Below are 14,703 nucleotides of genomic sequence, written 5' to 3'. Positions count from 1 at the left end.
CTGCAGGAGACGGGACCTCCATTTATTCGTCCCTATCCGAGAATACTAGAATATCTAACCATTTCTTGATGTTATAGAAAGGTAGCAAATTCTTCTCAATTATTTTAAGACCTTGAGTGTTGGTCCGGCCGGCTCGAACCCTCAACCTCCCGCACGACAGTCCAGCGCTCTATCCAATGGTGAGTTCAAAGCCTAATGAAGATCAACTCAATCCCGTTGTTAATGGCGATTCCTTTTGCGATCGCCCGCAAAAAGTTGCCTTTTTGCGGGCGATTTAAAGGAACACCACTTTTGTGTGCGACTGTTTCAACTTGAATTTTACCCGCGCTTTAATGAAATAATACCTTGTTTATAAATAATGAGACTCATAATTTTGTTGTTCATTATGGGTTCATTATCTAAAGAGCCTCAACTCACTCTTACGAAGCGACCGTTAAATATTATCTTTTTGCGGCCGATTTGATGGAAAGCTACTCAGGTATCTAAATTTCATTTCGAGGAAGACAGAAAAACAATTTACATTCTCTAACTACACTATACACCTAAATGATATAGACTATTAGCTATTATGGAATACAACAGTCACTAGAGAGAGAAACATAAAAAGATATGTTTTGAAAATACGAAATGTGTAGAAAAAAGGCTGGATGAAATAAATTAATTTTAGAGTGCTTTAAAAAGAGTTGATTAACGGTATTTTCAAACAAAGCACTTAAAATACTACTCTAAAACAACACTGCGTACAGCCACGCTCTCCACGTCAACTGATTAAATTAAAGTCGTTAAATATTTTAGACTTGGAAATCCGACTCTAACTTTGAATCATTGTCGTGCCTCATCAAGACAGGAGTTCCCTACAAACAGTGGCCACCTGAAAAGACACCTGGAAGGCACCTGAAGCATGGTTGGTTAAGAGTCATTCATTATAGAGCGTCTACGTTAAAGCTCATTAAAAGCTTGACAGTTGAAAGGAGACCGAGTTCCATTGGTCAGCCACAATAATCGTCGAAACATCCTTTTGTAGCATGATTAAATCTAAGAGGAATGCGAAATAAAAGGAGAAAAGCGAAGGTAGTCAAATAGGTCTTTATGCAAAGGAAACGTTATCATGCAGACCTAGATATATGAATACTTGCATGCTTAAGCATGCTTAAAAAAACCCTAAACGGATTTTTCCCAAATCAATTAGACACTGTCATTAGGAAATATATCAGCGTAGTTTTTGTCAAAAAGTTTAATCATCGTGCAACATTTCGATTGCACATTGGTATCACCTTGACAAGAAATAAATTATGTCACTCTATCGGACTGTTAAGTCTTTGGGCTAATATTCGCCACCATCACCAATCAATTTATCCACCTGAGGCTCTAGCAGACTCAGTCTCACTACGTTTGTTGTTGTTAAGCCTTGAAGCCCGTTTATCGAAACCCCATTTAAGTTCACAGATCCGAAGCCGTAATTTATAAAACAGTATGCGGGTCTTGGCTCAAAGACCAAAAACGATTGTTTAATCTACTCGTGCCTTTGAATTTTTAAGGTATTATAGTCTCGATCTTGAGTATTAACACGACCAGTAAAAATAACCTTTGCGGAACGGTAACTACAACTGAGGACGTTCGAGAAACGGGCCGCTGATTTCTAAACTAGCTTAGGCCTTTCATCGGCTCAGTTCGAAATTTAACTTTAAAAAAGTCGAGATTATTAATCGAAGATTCTGAAGAATAACCCTTTATCACTGACTTCTTTATATTATATACTGTCAAAGATTTCATTTATTCCCAAGAATACTCTGACTGGTGACCTAATAGAGGCGAGGAGTGGTAACGCTGTTTTTGTAGAAATTGGCTTACCTCATTTCCGCTTACCTTCCGTTTCATTCATAAATTTGACCCGTGTCCTAACAAGTAGCTAAGTAGAAAATGGAAAAAAGACTAAAATTAATTAATTAATTTTCACTTTCCTTAGCGCCTTCTGTTGCAATGTTTCATTGTTAATGTGCTAATTCCATGAAGCTTTGTATACTTTTTGACGTGAGACTTTTCTTACAACTAACAGTCAGTGAAAAGCCAAAGATTTGCAAATTTGCATTCAATTTGTGTATCCGTTGTGGCTATACCTAATCGTCGTTACAATTCAACCGACTCAGAAACTTCCCGTTAACCAGTGCAGAAGAAACAGCTATAGCGATAATGATCCCACGTAGCAGACTGAATTCTTATAATATGAAATGGATAATAGTAATTTACATATAGTCATTACAGCTTTTGAAGGACATAGTCCTTAAATAGCAGCTATTGGCATCAGAAACTTAAAATTGAACAGTTTAATTTCAGTTATAAAGTAAACTTAGAACTTTAATTAATTAGACACTCATTTTAGGAAACTGGTAAACTACAATGAGATAAAACAAATGAACTAATTGCAAGAAGCTCTCTTGTCTCACTGCTATTCCATAGTTTAACAAAAGTTTTAGGATATTCCGTTATAAACATCGAATTTAAGTTTTTTTTTTTAATTTTTCACTCGCATGAATAATTAATATAGTGGAGCTAAATGAGTTCTCAACATTTATTGTAAGCTTGTTTTCATGCGGGTGGTTCGAGTGTTTATATCAATGTGGCCCTCAGGTATGTACATATCTTTATTCCTGCTTTACCGGGATTTATCTTCGGATTAAAAGGAAACTTTGTATAGCATTAACCGATCCGTGCTGCATGATTAACTCGAGAAGATATTTGTATGAGAGTATACCAGTGAAACAATAACTTAGAGGAGTGAATAAGCCTTAAAATGAAATCATACATTCATTAGTAAATAGTTAGGACACAGTCTTTAATGGGTAATGATACGCCCTACAAATAGAATTGAGTAAAATGATCATGTTACAAAAAGGTCCAATGATTTAGGCTGGCACCCTTAATTTGATTGTTGCAAAGTCCAGAGGCTTCCACGTGGGTACTATTAGAGGCGTACAGTATGGTCGGCTTCTTTGTGATTTCATATCTACGTGACGCTTTTAGAATACCGACGAATAATAGTTAAACTAGAATTCACCTGTCAGAATAGCCTATAAAAACTTATCAGAATTACAGGTTAATCATTTTGAACACGACTGGGTGAGCTGAAGAGAAGCAGACATGAACCCAAGGTGGATTATACTCCTCTCCTCCCTTTATTTGCTGCTTCTGAATAATCAAGCAGAAGCTTACGGCATGCACCCGTCGGATTCAATAGGAAAACGGCCCTTTTCCCTTGAAAGAATCGCTCAGGTATTTGGCTTTTACTAAGATCAGAAAGTTTGACTAATAGGAATGTTTGTGAAAATGTGTCAAAGTGGAATTCTTATTTTATTTCTTGTAGTACCAAGATCGAAAACAAAAAACTCCTATGGCACCGGATTATCAAGGATCCCCTCCACTCGGAAGAGAAGTTCATCAAAAAGAGGTCAGTTGGCGTTTTAATTAGCCATTTTCAAAACGAGCGGCGGTCTGGGTACGATTTGCCACCCTAGAGGCTCTTGGGATCGTTTGGAGGGACAGCAAGAACATGGTGGACAAGAGCAATGCAACCGTGCGAGACGCTCTCAAGGTTATTCTGACAGAAGAAGATATACCTGGTGCAAAAATTCCTCGCGAAACTGTAGAACAATGTAGCGTCGTTCAATTGAAAAGGTGGTTGCTGTGCAGGGGAGCAAAGACTACGGGAAATAAGAAAGCATTGATAACAAGGTAGGTTCACTCGAGGTGTATATTTTCATTTAGTGGTGTACATATGAGCTTAAATTATATCGAAGGAGAAATTGTGTCGTTTTATTTTGTTTCATTCCAGTCATATATCATGTTCATATTTTTCAGAGTTCAAGATTACATTAAGCATGGACTAGACGTTAAATATCTCCGTGATCCAGACGGTGGACTACACCTTCTCCGCAAGAAGGCTCAACTTGGAGTGCTGGAGGAGGAAGAGCCGCAGCTCAACCAATTCTTTCCAAAAGAAGGATACAAACCTGATTTTAAAGATTTGCCTAAGATAGCTTTTGGAACCGTTTGGCAGTTTATGATTGAAGGAGTTGAAAGTAAAAAACAACTTTCCACTGCAAAGCCCCTAGTCAAGGGATTTAACTTCTTCAAGTCAGGGCATGTTTTATACATTGGACATCTGCACCAAAATGGAAAACATTATGTAAAAAGCCAAGTTCTGCCATCGATGAAAAAAGATAAAGTATACTCTTGTTTTCTGTTAATGTCATCCATAGGTTGTGTGTTAAAAGCACACTGTAAGTGTCCTGCTGGTATTGATGGCCGTTGTAACCATGTGGCATCTACATTGTTTGCCCTTGAACAAAGCTTTAAGGAGACGAAAAGGAAAAATTCGGATGCAGCTGAGTCCTGCACATCTAAGCCTTGTAAATGGAATGTGCCAGGGAAACGCAAGGGTCCAGTGACACCTATCTCTGAGATGAGCTTTGTCAAACATGATTATGCTAAAGAAAAGAAAGCAAAAAGGCCAAAGCTAGCCTCATGTCCAGCACAGAATGGTACCTGTGTATCAGAAAAAAAAGTCTGGCCAAGTGAAAGATTACAAAACTTCCATAAATCTTTAAAAGAATATCAAATGAAATCTGGGAGAGCTGTTGGATGGACACATATTCTTCCTCAAAAGGTAAATAATCTGGAAGAGCCACTCATCTCACCCATCAAATGTCATCCAATATCAGCTGATGAACTAAGAGTGAGATTTGAGAAAGTGAAGAGGAACATTAATTTTGATGAAGAAAAAATAAAGAAAGTAGAAGAGCAAACACGAGGGCAGTCAAACTCAAATTTGTGGCATCATCACAGGCAGCCCAGGATTACTGCTACAAATTGTTACAGAATAGCTGTGCAAAGGGAAACAACATCACCAACAAAAATCATCCAAGATGTCCTTGGTTACAAAAAACCATTTCAGAGTAAATACATGCAAGAAGGACTTGAAATGGAGGACAGGATCATAGCTGCTTACAAATTATTAAAGCAGGGGGAAGGGGTTACTGATATATCCGTAGAAAAATGTGGCTTTTTCATTTCCAAGCATCATGGGTTACTCGGAGCAAGTCCAGACGGATTAGTGTGTGACCCTTCTGCAGAAGACAGTAAGGGTCTTCTTGAAGTGAAATATATTCAGATGGAAAAGCAAGAAAGTCTGGAGGAGGCTCTGCTCCGAAAAGGAATTTGCAAGAAGTTTGAGGAATCTGTGATTTTGAACTCAAGACACAAATATTATTTTCAAGTACAACAGGCAATGTTTGTGGCAGAGCAAAAATGGACTGACTTTGTGGTTATGGGAACAGCCTCTTCCACACCTTTTTGTGAGAGAGTTTATTTCTCACAAGAACACTGGGATAGAATATTCCCAAAACTTGAATCATTTTTTAACTGCTGGATTGTACCAGAACTTTCATATCCTTGTGTGAAATATGGGCTCCCCAAAATTGATGCGCGCATGTTTTGAGAGCTTTTTGTTTTAAGAGTTTTATTCTTTTTCATCTACTAGAAAACTTATAACTGAAGTTGTATTTCTTAACATGTCCAATGTTGAATAATATCATTATACTATACGCTGCATGTTTTGGCAAACCTAGATTTAAATGTGTAGTCAAAGCATTTGCAATGCTAAACCTAAAATGCAAATGACCCAACCTACTATCATTGTGTGATGTAGCTGCTCCCCAAAGTAAGCTGAATTTGAATCACTCATTTGACTCCAATTTCAATACCAATATTATTGTTTGGTCCAAACAAAATTTATTTCATTACACCATTTAATGAAAGTTATTGCAATATGAATGTTTTCGTGTTTCATCATCAACATGTGTCATGACAGTTAACAATATTACATGATAATTTTTAATTTATAAGAGGGGGTTGAAAATTTGACAAAGCACAGACCACTACAAGCATGTCTGATGCAATAGGTGCAATAGTAATTGGTATCTTATGGTCGAAGATGTGCCAGTTCTTTATACGTTCCATGAGCCGCTCCACATGAACTCTTAGGCTAGCAACCACCTTGTTGTGATTTGTTTCATTTGTGTAAAACTGTATCTTCTGTTCTAAAAATTTTGGTATAACAAGGCTTGCACCAACAGAAGCTAATTCATCCTGACAATTGAACCCTTTGTCAGCCAGTACCTGGTCACCAGGATTTAGTCTGTCTAGAAAACCACTAAGAACAGTTATTTCCTTATCTGAGGTTGAACCAGGAAATAAGTCACTCACAAAACATAAAACACCGCTTGGCGTTATGCCCAACAGTGATTTCATGGTGGTTCTTGACTTGTATGATGAAAAACAGGTAGACTGTGAATCAAGAGCAGATGGCCTCTCCATTTCAAATTCCGTGCAATCGACAATGACTGTTACGTTAGGCAACAGTTTCTTAAAACTGTCAGGCCTATAACATTGAAGTACTTCTCTTGGGGGGATGATGATAAGAGGTTCAAATTCCCTCCTCAAAAATGGAATCCAGGCATTTACAATCTTAGAGACAGTTGATCTTGAAACCAAAAATCGATGAGCAAGATCATTCTCAAACAAACCCAGCCTCAAGCGCAGCATAACAAGGGTAAACTCCTGGAATTTAGTAAGTACTCTGGGTCTCCCAACATTACCGTTCGTGGTGGTCCTTTTGTGCCCATAATTAATATTGCTAGAGGCTTGTTCTACAGTTTTGTAACAAAGAATAAAAGCATTGTAATCGGGAAAGCCGGTGTAGAATGCAATATCATCATCTTTATCTTTAAATTTGCTTATGTCAAATCTATTGTTATCTAAAGCATGCTTCAAGCTTTCGATTTCCTTTTGTAATTTGCTGTTCACCTCTTTTATGTTGTTGTTTTCTTTCTCCAACTGCTGAATCTCTCCCTTAAGCTTAACAATTTCTTGTTCTCTTGTTTGCATTCTGTTGTATAAACTGTTTAGTTGGTCTCCAGTAAGTAACGTTTGCATTTCCACACTGGTACTGGTGTCAGCATTAACATTCATATTTTCTGTCTGTTCTTCAAATTTAAAGTTCGCTTCCTGTGGTAATTGAGCAAGTGCTGTTTTTCTTTTTTTGGTTTGCTCTATTTTCTGTACATCTTCGAAACTGGCCCTCTTGCGTTCTCTACGTTGAGCTGTCGGTTTTGTCCATGGAAAAATTGAAGGCAAGTGCGTTCTGCTAAGTTTTTCTCCTCCATCGAAATGAACTGAGCAAATCCGCGTACTCGTAGAATCTAATTTCAGAGTCTCGTTCCTCATAAGAACCACGTACTTTCTACGTATATGAGGGTCTTTTGGAATTCTATAATACTGAAGGTTAGGTGCATTTCTGTAACTATTAGTGCAGCCTGGAATACAGCAGTTATAGTGTGCCATGTTTGTCACACGTCAGCTGTGCGTTTGTTTACCTTCACGCTGTCCCTCCAAACGATCCCAAGAGCCTTTATGGTGGCAAATCGTACCCAGACCGCCGCTCGTTTTGAAAATGGCTAATTACTGATATTACTGATTTTAATGACTTTTAAAAACCGAGAGCGGGCAGCATTCCGCCAACTAAATCTAGTAAAGAATTTGAAATTTCCATTGCATTGTCTCAAAGAAAACATTCCAAAAGTTTGCTTTATCCGTTCTGGAATCAGTGTGTCATGCTACCCTCGATTAATAGCTATTCATCGTGATCAAAAAATAAATTGTAGAGCGAGTAAGGTTTAATTCTGGTGATCAATGAATGTGCCCCCCTAATGAACTTTAACAATATTTGTCTTTTTTGATAGAGAGAAGACCCGAGCTCGGATGCCTACAAGTGGATGTACTAAGATGAAACACCTACAAGCCTGGCTTGTGGATAAATTATATTACGACGCGAGTCCAGCAGTGATATTGGCTATTCATTTATTCCTTTGTTAGAGATTGCAGAGATATTGTTGATTATTCTAAAATAAAACGATTTCAAACCAGTTAGATGAATAGTATTCCTATTGCTTGTTTCACAGTTTTATCGTGTAGGGGGTTTTGGGCATTTCGCTTCCTAATCCATAATTCTATTAATTGTTAATAGTTTAGATTAAAACACTAAAGAGATATAGTGCTGAAAGTCAGACCAAAGCCCAAAGTTCTATCAGTTTTTCTCCGGGAGTATCAATCAAGCTCGAAATATATCAGCTGATTGGGAAGGTAATGATTTTTACCAACTTTCGTTTAATTGTGGTCGAAGTCATTTGTCCAGACTAATGATGTATACAGAGATGCAATTTAAGAATGATCTACCCTCTAACCTTGAAAACAAATAAATTGAAGTTTCTCGTGGAGCATACATGGATCCTATTTTAATAAGATACCGACTGCAAGTAGTTATATAACGCGACGTTGATCCGATTTTCATCCTATTACCATTTAAATGGACGAATTCATGTGCAAGACACACAAGCGACACTCATTAGCTAAAACAAAATTAAATACTTAAAGGTATATAAAGAAAACCAGCCGTATTCGTAATTCAGCCGTCGACACAATGTACCGCATAATACAACCAGTGTACCATCTGCTTTCAAGAGGAAATATTACACAAGTTACGATTCTCTTTTGGGCATATTTAAAACGCCATGCTCCCTCTTTATCACTTGCGGATGTGACTAAAAAGTTTCCCAGTACCTGGGAACGTTCCACCAGCTGCATGATATATTTACAGTCCTACATAGCTTCCTCCAATGATGCTTTAATGTAACCGATCATTTTAGAGGGAGAATTACCTGACACAAAATTAAATACTTAACAATTCATAATTTTGACTTCGCTTCAAACTGAAAGTATACAAAGTGAACCAGCTGCATACGTAATCTAGGCGTTGACACAATGTATTATAAAACAAACAGTTCACCATCTGCTTTTAAAAGGAAATAGCAGACAAGTCACGATTCCCTTTCAGCCATATTTGCCATTTTGTAACGCCATGCATCTTCATCAGATGTGGAAATGAGTAAACTAAAATGTTGACAATACCTTTGGGCGTGCCAGCTGCTGCATGATACGTTTACAGTCCTTGCTAGCGTCTTCCATTTAAACTGTTCGATGTTCCTAGACATTGAAGATAACTGATTATTAGAGAGGGGGGAAATTTGACGACAAAGAAGAAACTATCGATTACTGAGTCATTGCTTGTTACGTTTAAAAGTTTTAGCGTTTAAAATGCGTGCTCGAGGACTCAAACAATATTCTGAGTACTATTATGCGAAGTCATGCTTCTTTATTTAGTCACTAATTTTTGATAAGTATACAACCTTTTTAAATATGTTACAATACGAAAGATGTACTCATAAAACTAAATGTTGAAAATAAACGTACATCTTGATAAAAGGCGCGGAGAAACTTGCGGGGAAAATAGACTATTTTTCACCATGTTAAAGCTTCGATATTTACATTAGAAATGCCAACACAAAAACAAACGAGGCCACGAATCCGGACGAAGTGATCTGTCACTTAAAACAATCAAGCGGCTGCGTGCTCTCAATTAAAATCCCTCTGATGAGGTGTTGTGAAAGATTCACTACCCATGCATGTCATGTGACTCACAACAAGTATGAGCTCTAGCGGAGCTCGCAGCGCACGCGCAGCGAAGCACCATAACCACGAATTTTGGCAACCTATCAGGAACGCTCTGACTTGTTGCCGGAAAATTACCTTTCTCAGATAAATACAAACTTGCACACTTTTTTCCCAGGTGTAAATCAGTGGATTAATTGAGGCGAGTTTAACATAGCACATATTTTCCACAATGTAATTACTTTACACATCGCCCATTCTGGACATTATCAGACGTCATGGATTCAATTACTACCTCTACCCCGATGACACTCAGCTCTATCTTTCATCTAAGTCCATCCCCGCTAAACATCTCAGTTCTACAGCTAACATAGAAGCGTGTGTTTCCGAGATCGACTCGTGGATTGTGTACAATAAACTGAAACTGAACAGAGGAAAGACTGAGCTACTGATCTTGAGTGTACGAAACCGTCCATCCCCATCGATAGAGTACATCAAAGCGTCTGGTAAACAGATCAAGTCATCTACTTCTGTGAGAAACATTGAACTCACGCTATTAGATAAACGTGTCACCAGTGCCGGTAACACCTACTTATTCCAGATTGGAAACATCAGTAAGACAAGAGAACGTTTATCCGGCTCTGGTAAACACCGAAATGTTAGTTCACGCATTCATTACATCTAAACTGGATGATGTCAATTCATGAATGGACTACCCAAATTTCTGGTAGAACGTATGAAAATGTCCAGAACGCTGAGGTTCCCGTTATTACTCGTACCAAGAGGTATGATCGTATCAAGCCTGTCCTTAAGCAGCCACACTGGCTTCCAGTTAAGCAGTGAATTAATAGCTGTTATTACAGTTGAGCCCACGGTACAGCGGTATTAGTTACAGAGTGCGCGAAAGCGAGGCTTTCGGGTCAAGTGGAATCACCTCAACAAACACTCGTGTGACAATTTGACCTGTGGAGTGTTTTCTTCGTTTGTGATTGCAGAGCTGGTAGTTCATCCGGCCTAATTCTGTTGTGAAAATCATGGTGAGGCACTGCATCGCTTATGGATGTGTTAACAGAAATAATAAGCCACAATGTTCAAAATTGTCGTGGCATTCTTTCCTATAAACAATGCTAAGCTTCTTCGAACCTGGTTGCTTAGAGTGAAGAGAAAAGACCCTCCTGTGTCGAAACATTCTTACCACTGCAGTCAGCACTTTTCTGAAGATTGTTTTAAGCGTTGTGTGGGAGGAAAACGATATCTGTAAAGTGGATCTGTTCCTACAAGATTCAGTTTTTCATCGGAGGAAAAGCCAAAGCGGAAAGCTCCTGTTGATCGCTCAGCTGCAGGTGAGACAAAAACAAAGCGCGAAGTCAAAGATGAAGTTCTATTGAACTCCTAGCCTAACTCTGTCGATAATTTAGGTGATTTAGAATCTGTTGATATTCCATTTCAAGAAGATGGATTTCCTAGTTTCATTACTGATAAAGCTGAGGCGGCTAAAAGCAAAGAAGAACTTTTAATCGAGCAACTTAAAGAAAAGGAAGAAGAAGTTATTAAAGCGCTTGAAAAAATGTCTCCAGGTTCAGAGGAAGGAACTCGGAGAAGAACTTATTGAAAAAATGAAACGACTTGAACAAGAAAAGGAGCTTAGGAAAGAGTTGCAAAGTATGCTCCAACAAATTCTCTTTAACAATGATAATATTAAGAGTAATTCAAAGTTGTTGCGATTCTATACTGGCTTTCCAAACTATGAAGTTTTCAGCACAGTCCTTAGCTTTTTAAGTAGTCTTTATTGCCTTCATTATCTCCCGATTTTTTCTCAATAGGTAATTCATCATGTTTTCAATTGAGAACGGTGGAAATTCAGCACTCTGGATGGGACACCAGTTTGCAGCTTGTGGAAACTCGTACGGAGTGTTCGGAGAACTCGTGCTGGACGAGGAAACATCATCATTATTTCTTGAGTCAGATGCTAAGTGTTTCCAACTTTCGGTGAAATTGTTTTCCCATCCATTTTTTATGTAACTCACAATTCTACAAAAAAGATAACGTTATATACGCTTAAAAGAGAGAAAAAAAATACTGTTATTGCTTTACGAATATTAGGCAGGAGGAACGATCGTACATCCTACCGCTCACCTTTGCATTAGTTCGCGTTTGTTGGCGTCACTCGAAGCACTACCATCTTTTGCTGTTCCTACACGATATGAAAGCCACGTTCTCAGCCTAGGCAGCTTGTTAAATGACGAGGACAGTTTCCACTGAGTAATTGTAGCCTCTCTTCTTGTGAGAAAAATGAAAAATCTGGACGGGAACTCGTAATTATTTTTCTCGAATTTTCGTCATTAGGCGCTTGCAATCTCCTGAAAGATTGACCCGAAAGCCTCGCTTTCGCGCACTCTGCAACTAATACCGCTGTAACATGGGCTCGACTGTAATAAAAGCTATTACAACATAGACATAAAATATTAGAGACCTTTAGCACCGAGTTTTCAGAGAAAACCGCGAACCGCAAAACGCAGTTTGCGGTTCGGCGCTCGCCGTTCGCGGTTTGCACGAAATTTGATTTTAGCACTTTTCTGAAGATTGTTTTAAGCGTTGTGTGGGAGGAAAACGATATCTGTAAAGTGGATCTGTTCCTACAAGATTCAGTTTTTCATCGGAGGAAAAGCCAAAGCGGAAAAAGCCAAAGCGGAAAAAGCGGAAAAGCCAAAGCGGTTTAGTGGTAAAAGCAATGGATTGTGGGTATTTTGTACAACTTTCCCGCGGAAAATTAAACTTTGTTGGTGACAAAAATGGCTGCTGCTGCAAGACGAGATTTTAATGATTTCTTAACCGTAATTTCTCACCAAGACAGCTCCGACTCTTCTGAGGACTCATCAGACGAAGATGATCTCGACACGCTTCTCCTTTTCTCCATGTTTCCTGACAAGAAAAGCGATTTTACAAGGAAAAACTTTGAAGATCTGACTAACTTCGAGTGCGAGGAGATGTTTAGGCAAGTGCTTTCGACATTTTACTGAATCAGTCATGTTTTTTTTTAGATTAACACCATGTTTTTTTTTTCTCTGCAAAGGTTTGAAAAAGATGACATGTACCGGCTTCTGCATGCCCTTGACATAACAGAAAATTATATCTGCTCTCAGAGGACGAATGCCCCTGGAATGGAAGCCCTTATGATACTTTTGCGAAGGTTTACCTACCCAAACAGATGGTGTGATCTTGTTTCCCTGTTTGGGAGGTCAACATCTGAGCTCAGTCTGATATTTCACAAGGTATTGTGACTGGTATTTCATTCATCAAATCTTAGGAAATTCATATAATTATATTTCTTTCTCAGCAATTACGTTTTTCTTTTTTTTTTTTTGTTCTTGCTATAAAGAGGACTAAGACATTGTGCTATGTAGAATTATGTGGCAGTGTTGTAGGCTAATTACCCCCCCCCCATTTTTTTTAAGCATTTTTAGTATGATGCAATAGAACTAGAGCTCCTAATGATCTGGCCCCTTCCCCCTTGGCAAAACCCTGACAATGCTCTATACCATGTAGCTCCCCATCTTTTATAAAAACAACCCTTTTTGTAGATTGTTGATGACATTTATGACCGCTTTGGCCACCTCCTGGACTCTTTAGATCTGTCTTGGCTGGATCCTGCCCTTTTTGCTGAAGTCATCCATAACAAACAATGCTCTTGAACAATGTTGGGGATTCATCGATGGCACACCCCGCCCAATGGCACGCCCCACAAGAAACCAGCATATCATGTTCAGTGGACACAAGAGAGTGCACTGTATCAAGTTTCAGGTATCATACCATTCAACTTTTACTTCCCTTTTTGGATATGGACTGATTAGATTCTCTCTATCTTGTGATCTCGTTTGTTTAAAATTTGTATTTTTATTTTTTCTAGTCTGTTCAAGCTCCCAATGGTTTGATTGCAAATATATTTGGGCCAATAGAGGGCAAGAGACATGATGCCTTCATGCTTGGAGTGAGTGGTTTAGCTGAGAAGCTCCGAAGGTTTCAGAGGCCTAATGAGGAACCTTATATCATCTATGGTGATCCGGCTTATGGGCTGACTAGGAACATCCTTGCACCCTTCAGAGGCGTACGGCTAACCGACGATCAACAAGAGTTTAATAGCAGAATGAGCAACTTAAGAGTCTCAGTCAAGTGGAGATTTGGAAAAATATGCCAGTTGTTTGCCTTTTTAGATTTCAAGAAGAATCTGAAAATTTTGCTCCAGCCAATAGGCAAGTACTATTTGGTGGCAGCTGTTCTGGCTAACTGCCACACATGCTTGTCTGGGTCACAAACAAGTACCTTTTTCGGGCTAGATCCACCAGAGTTAGAGGATTACTTATCAAACACCTTATGTAAAAACAAGCACAAAGTTTTTAAAGAAAATATAACATGTCTCCTTTATTCCAACACAACAAAAACAGACCGAGAAAATAAAATATTTTGTTACATCATAATGTTCTAGATAAATATAACATGTCTCCTATATTTCACTAATACAAGAACAGGCTGAGAAAATAAATACAACCTTTTGTTGTAACATCATGTTTTAGATAAATCTGAGGAATCTTAAAGTTTGTCCTTCAGTAAAGACATGAATGCTCTGCGCTCCTCTAGCTCTAACTGGAGTCGTGCTTTCTCTCTGTTGCTTCTTCTTCATATTTTTTCCTTTGAAATTCTAACTCCCTTTGTCGCTGCTCAAGCTCTTTTTCCTTGAAGTCCGCTTTCCTCTCATTTTTGCGCTCCAGCATCTCAATAGCAGAGAGCTTGGAAGATCTTTTTTTTTCTTCTTAGCTGAGGAAAAGTAATTTACTTGTACATTAGATAATGAGAGATAATGGGGTATATAAAAAAAACCTCCCTGAGTACCCTACTCCCTTCCAAAACATGAACCTTTTTACCTTACTTGCCTCTTTTCTTTTTACTGCTTTTTTCGCTGGCTGTGGTTTCATTTCCATCGTCACCACTTGATCCGCATCACTGATAGTATTATCCCTACTTGTGTCTGTCTCATCTAACTTCGTTTCTAGAAGAAGAGAACATACACTAATCAGTCTCACACCAAAGATAGGCCTAAATGTTTTGTTAGGTAACCATACAATTTCATATCTCTTAGGGGTAACA

General features: G+C 38.5%; 2 protein-coding genes, 1 long non-coding RNA gene and 1 pseudogene across 4 annotated transcripts; 3 read left to right on the top strand and 1 right to left on the bottom strand.

Moving 5' to 3' along the window:
• Positions 1-3,095: 3,095 nt before the first annotated feature.
• On the top strand, positions 3,096-7,983 carry LOC148718785 (uncharacterized). The gene is made up of 3 exons (XR_015994091.1): positions 3,096-3,270; positions 3,362-3,445; positions 7,797-7,983. It is a non-coding gene; the product is annotated as an uncharacterized LOC148718785 (long non-coding RNA).
• On the top strand, positions 3,524-5,600 carry LOC148718786 (uncharacterized). The gene is made up of 2 exons (XM_088741415.1): positions 3,524-3,729; positions 3,856-5,600. The coding sequence occupies exons 1-2, from the start codon at positions 3,548-3,550 to the stop codon at positions 5,492-5,494; spliced, it is 1,821 nt and encodes a 606-aa protein (XP_088597541.1). The 5' UTR covers positions 3,524-3,547; the 3' UTR covers positions 5,495-5,600.
• On the bottom strand, positions 5,765-7,533 carry LOC111342951 (uncharacterized). The gene has a single exon (XM_022950073.2). It carries the CDS (start codon positions 7,396-7,398, stop codon positions 5,890-5,892), a length of 1,509 nt encoding a protein of 502 aa, XP_022805808.2. The 5' UTR covers positions 7,399-7,533; the 3' UTR covers positions 5,765-5,889.
• Positions 7,984-12,650: 4,667 nt separating the features above from the next.
• On the top strand, positions 12,651-14,157 carry LOC111343038 (uncharacterized; annotated as a pseudogene). Its single transcript, XR_015994216.1, has 3 exons — positions 12,651-12,833; positions 13,143-13,362; positions 13,469-14,157. The product of XR_015994216.1 is annotated as an uncharacterized LOC111343038 (transcript).
• The last annotated feature ends 546 nt before the right edge of the window (positions 14,158-14,703 follow it).

Source organism: Stylophora pistillata, chromosome 12 (genome assembly GCF_964205215.1).
Source record: "Stylophora pistillata chromosome 12, jaStyPist1.2, whole genome shotgun sequence".
Taxonomy (NCBI): domain Eukaryota; kingdom Metazoa; phylum Cnidaria; class Anthozoa; order Scleractinia; family Pocilloporidae; genus Stylophora; species Stylophora pistillata.
The sequence above is the reverse complement of the archived record's forward strand: the minus strand, read 5'-3'. Positions and strand labels throughout refer to the sequence as shown.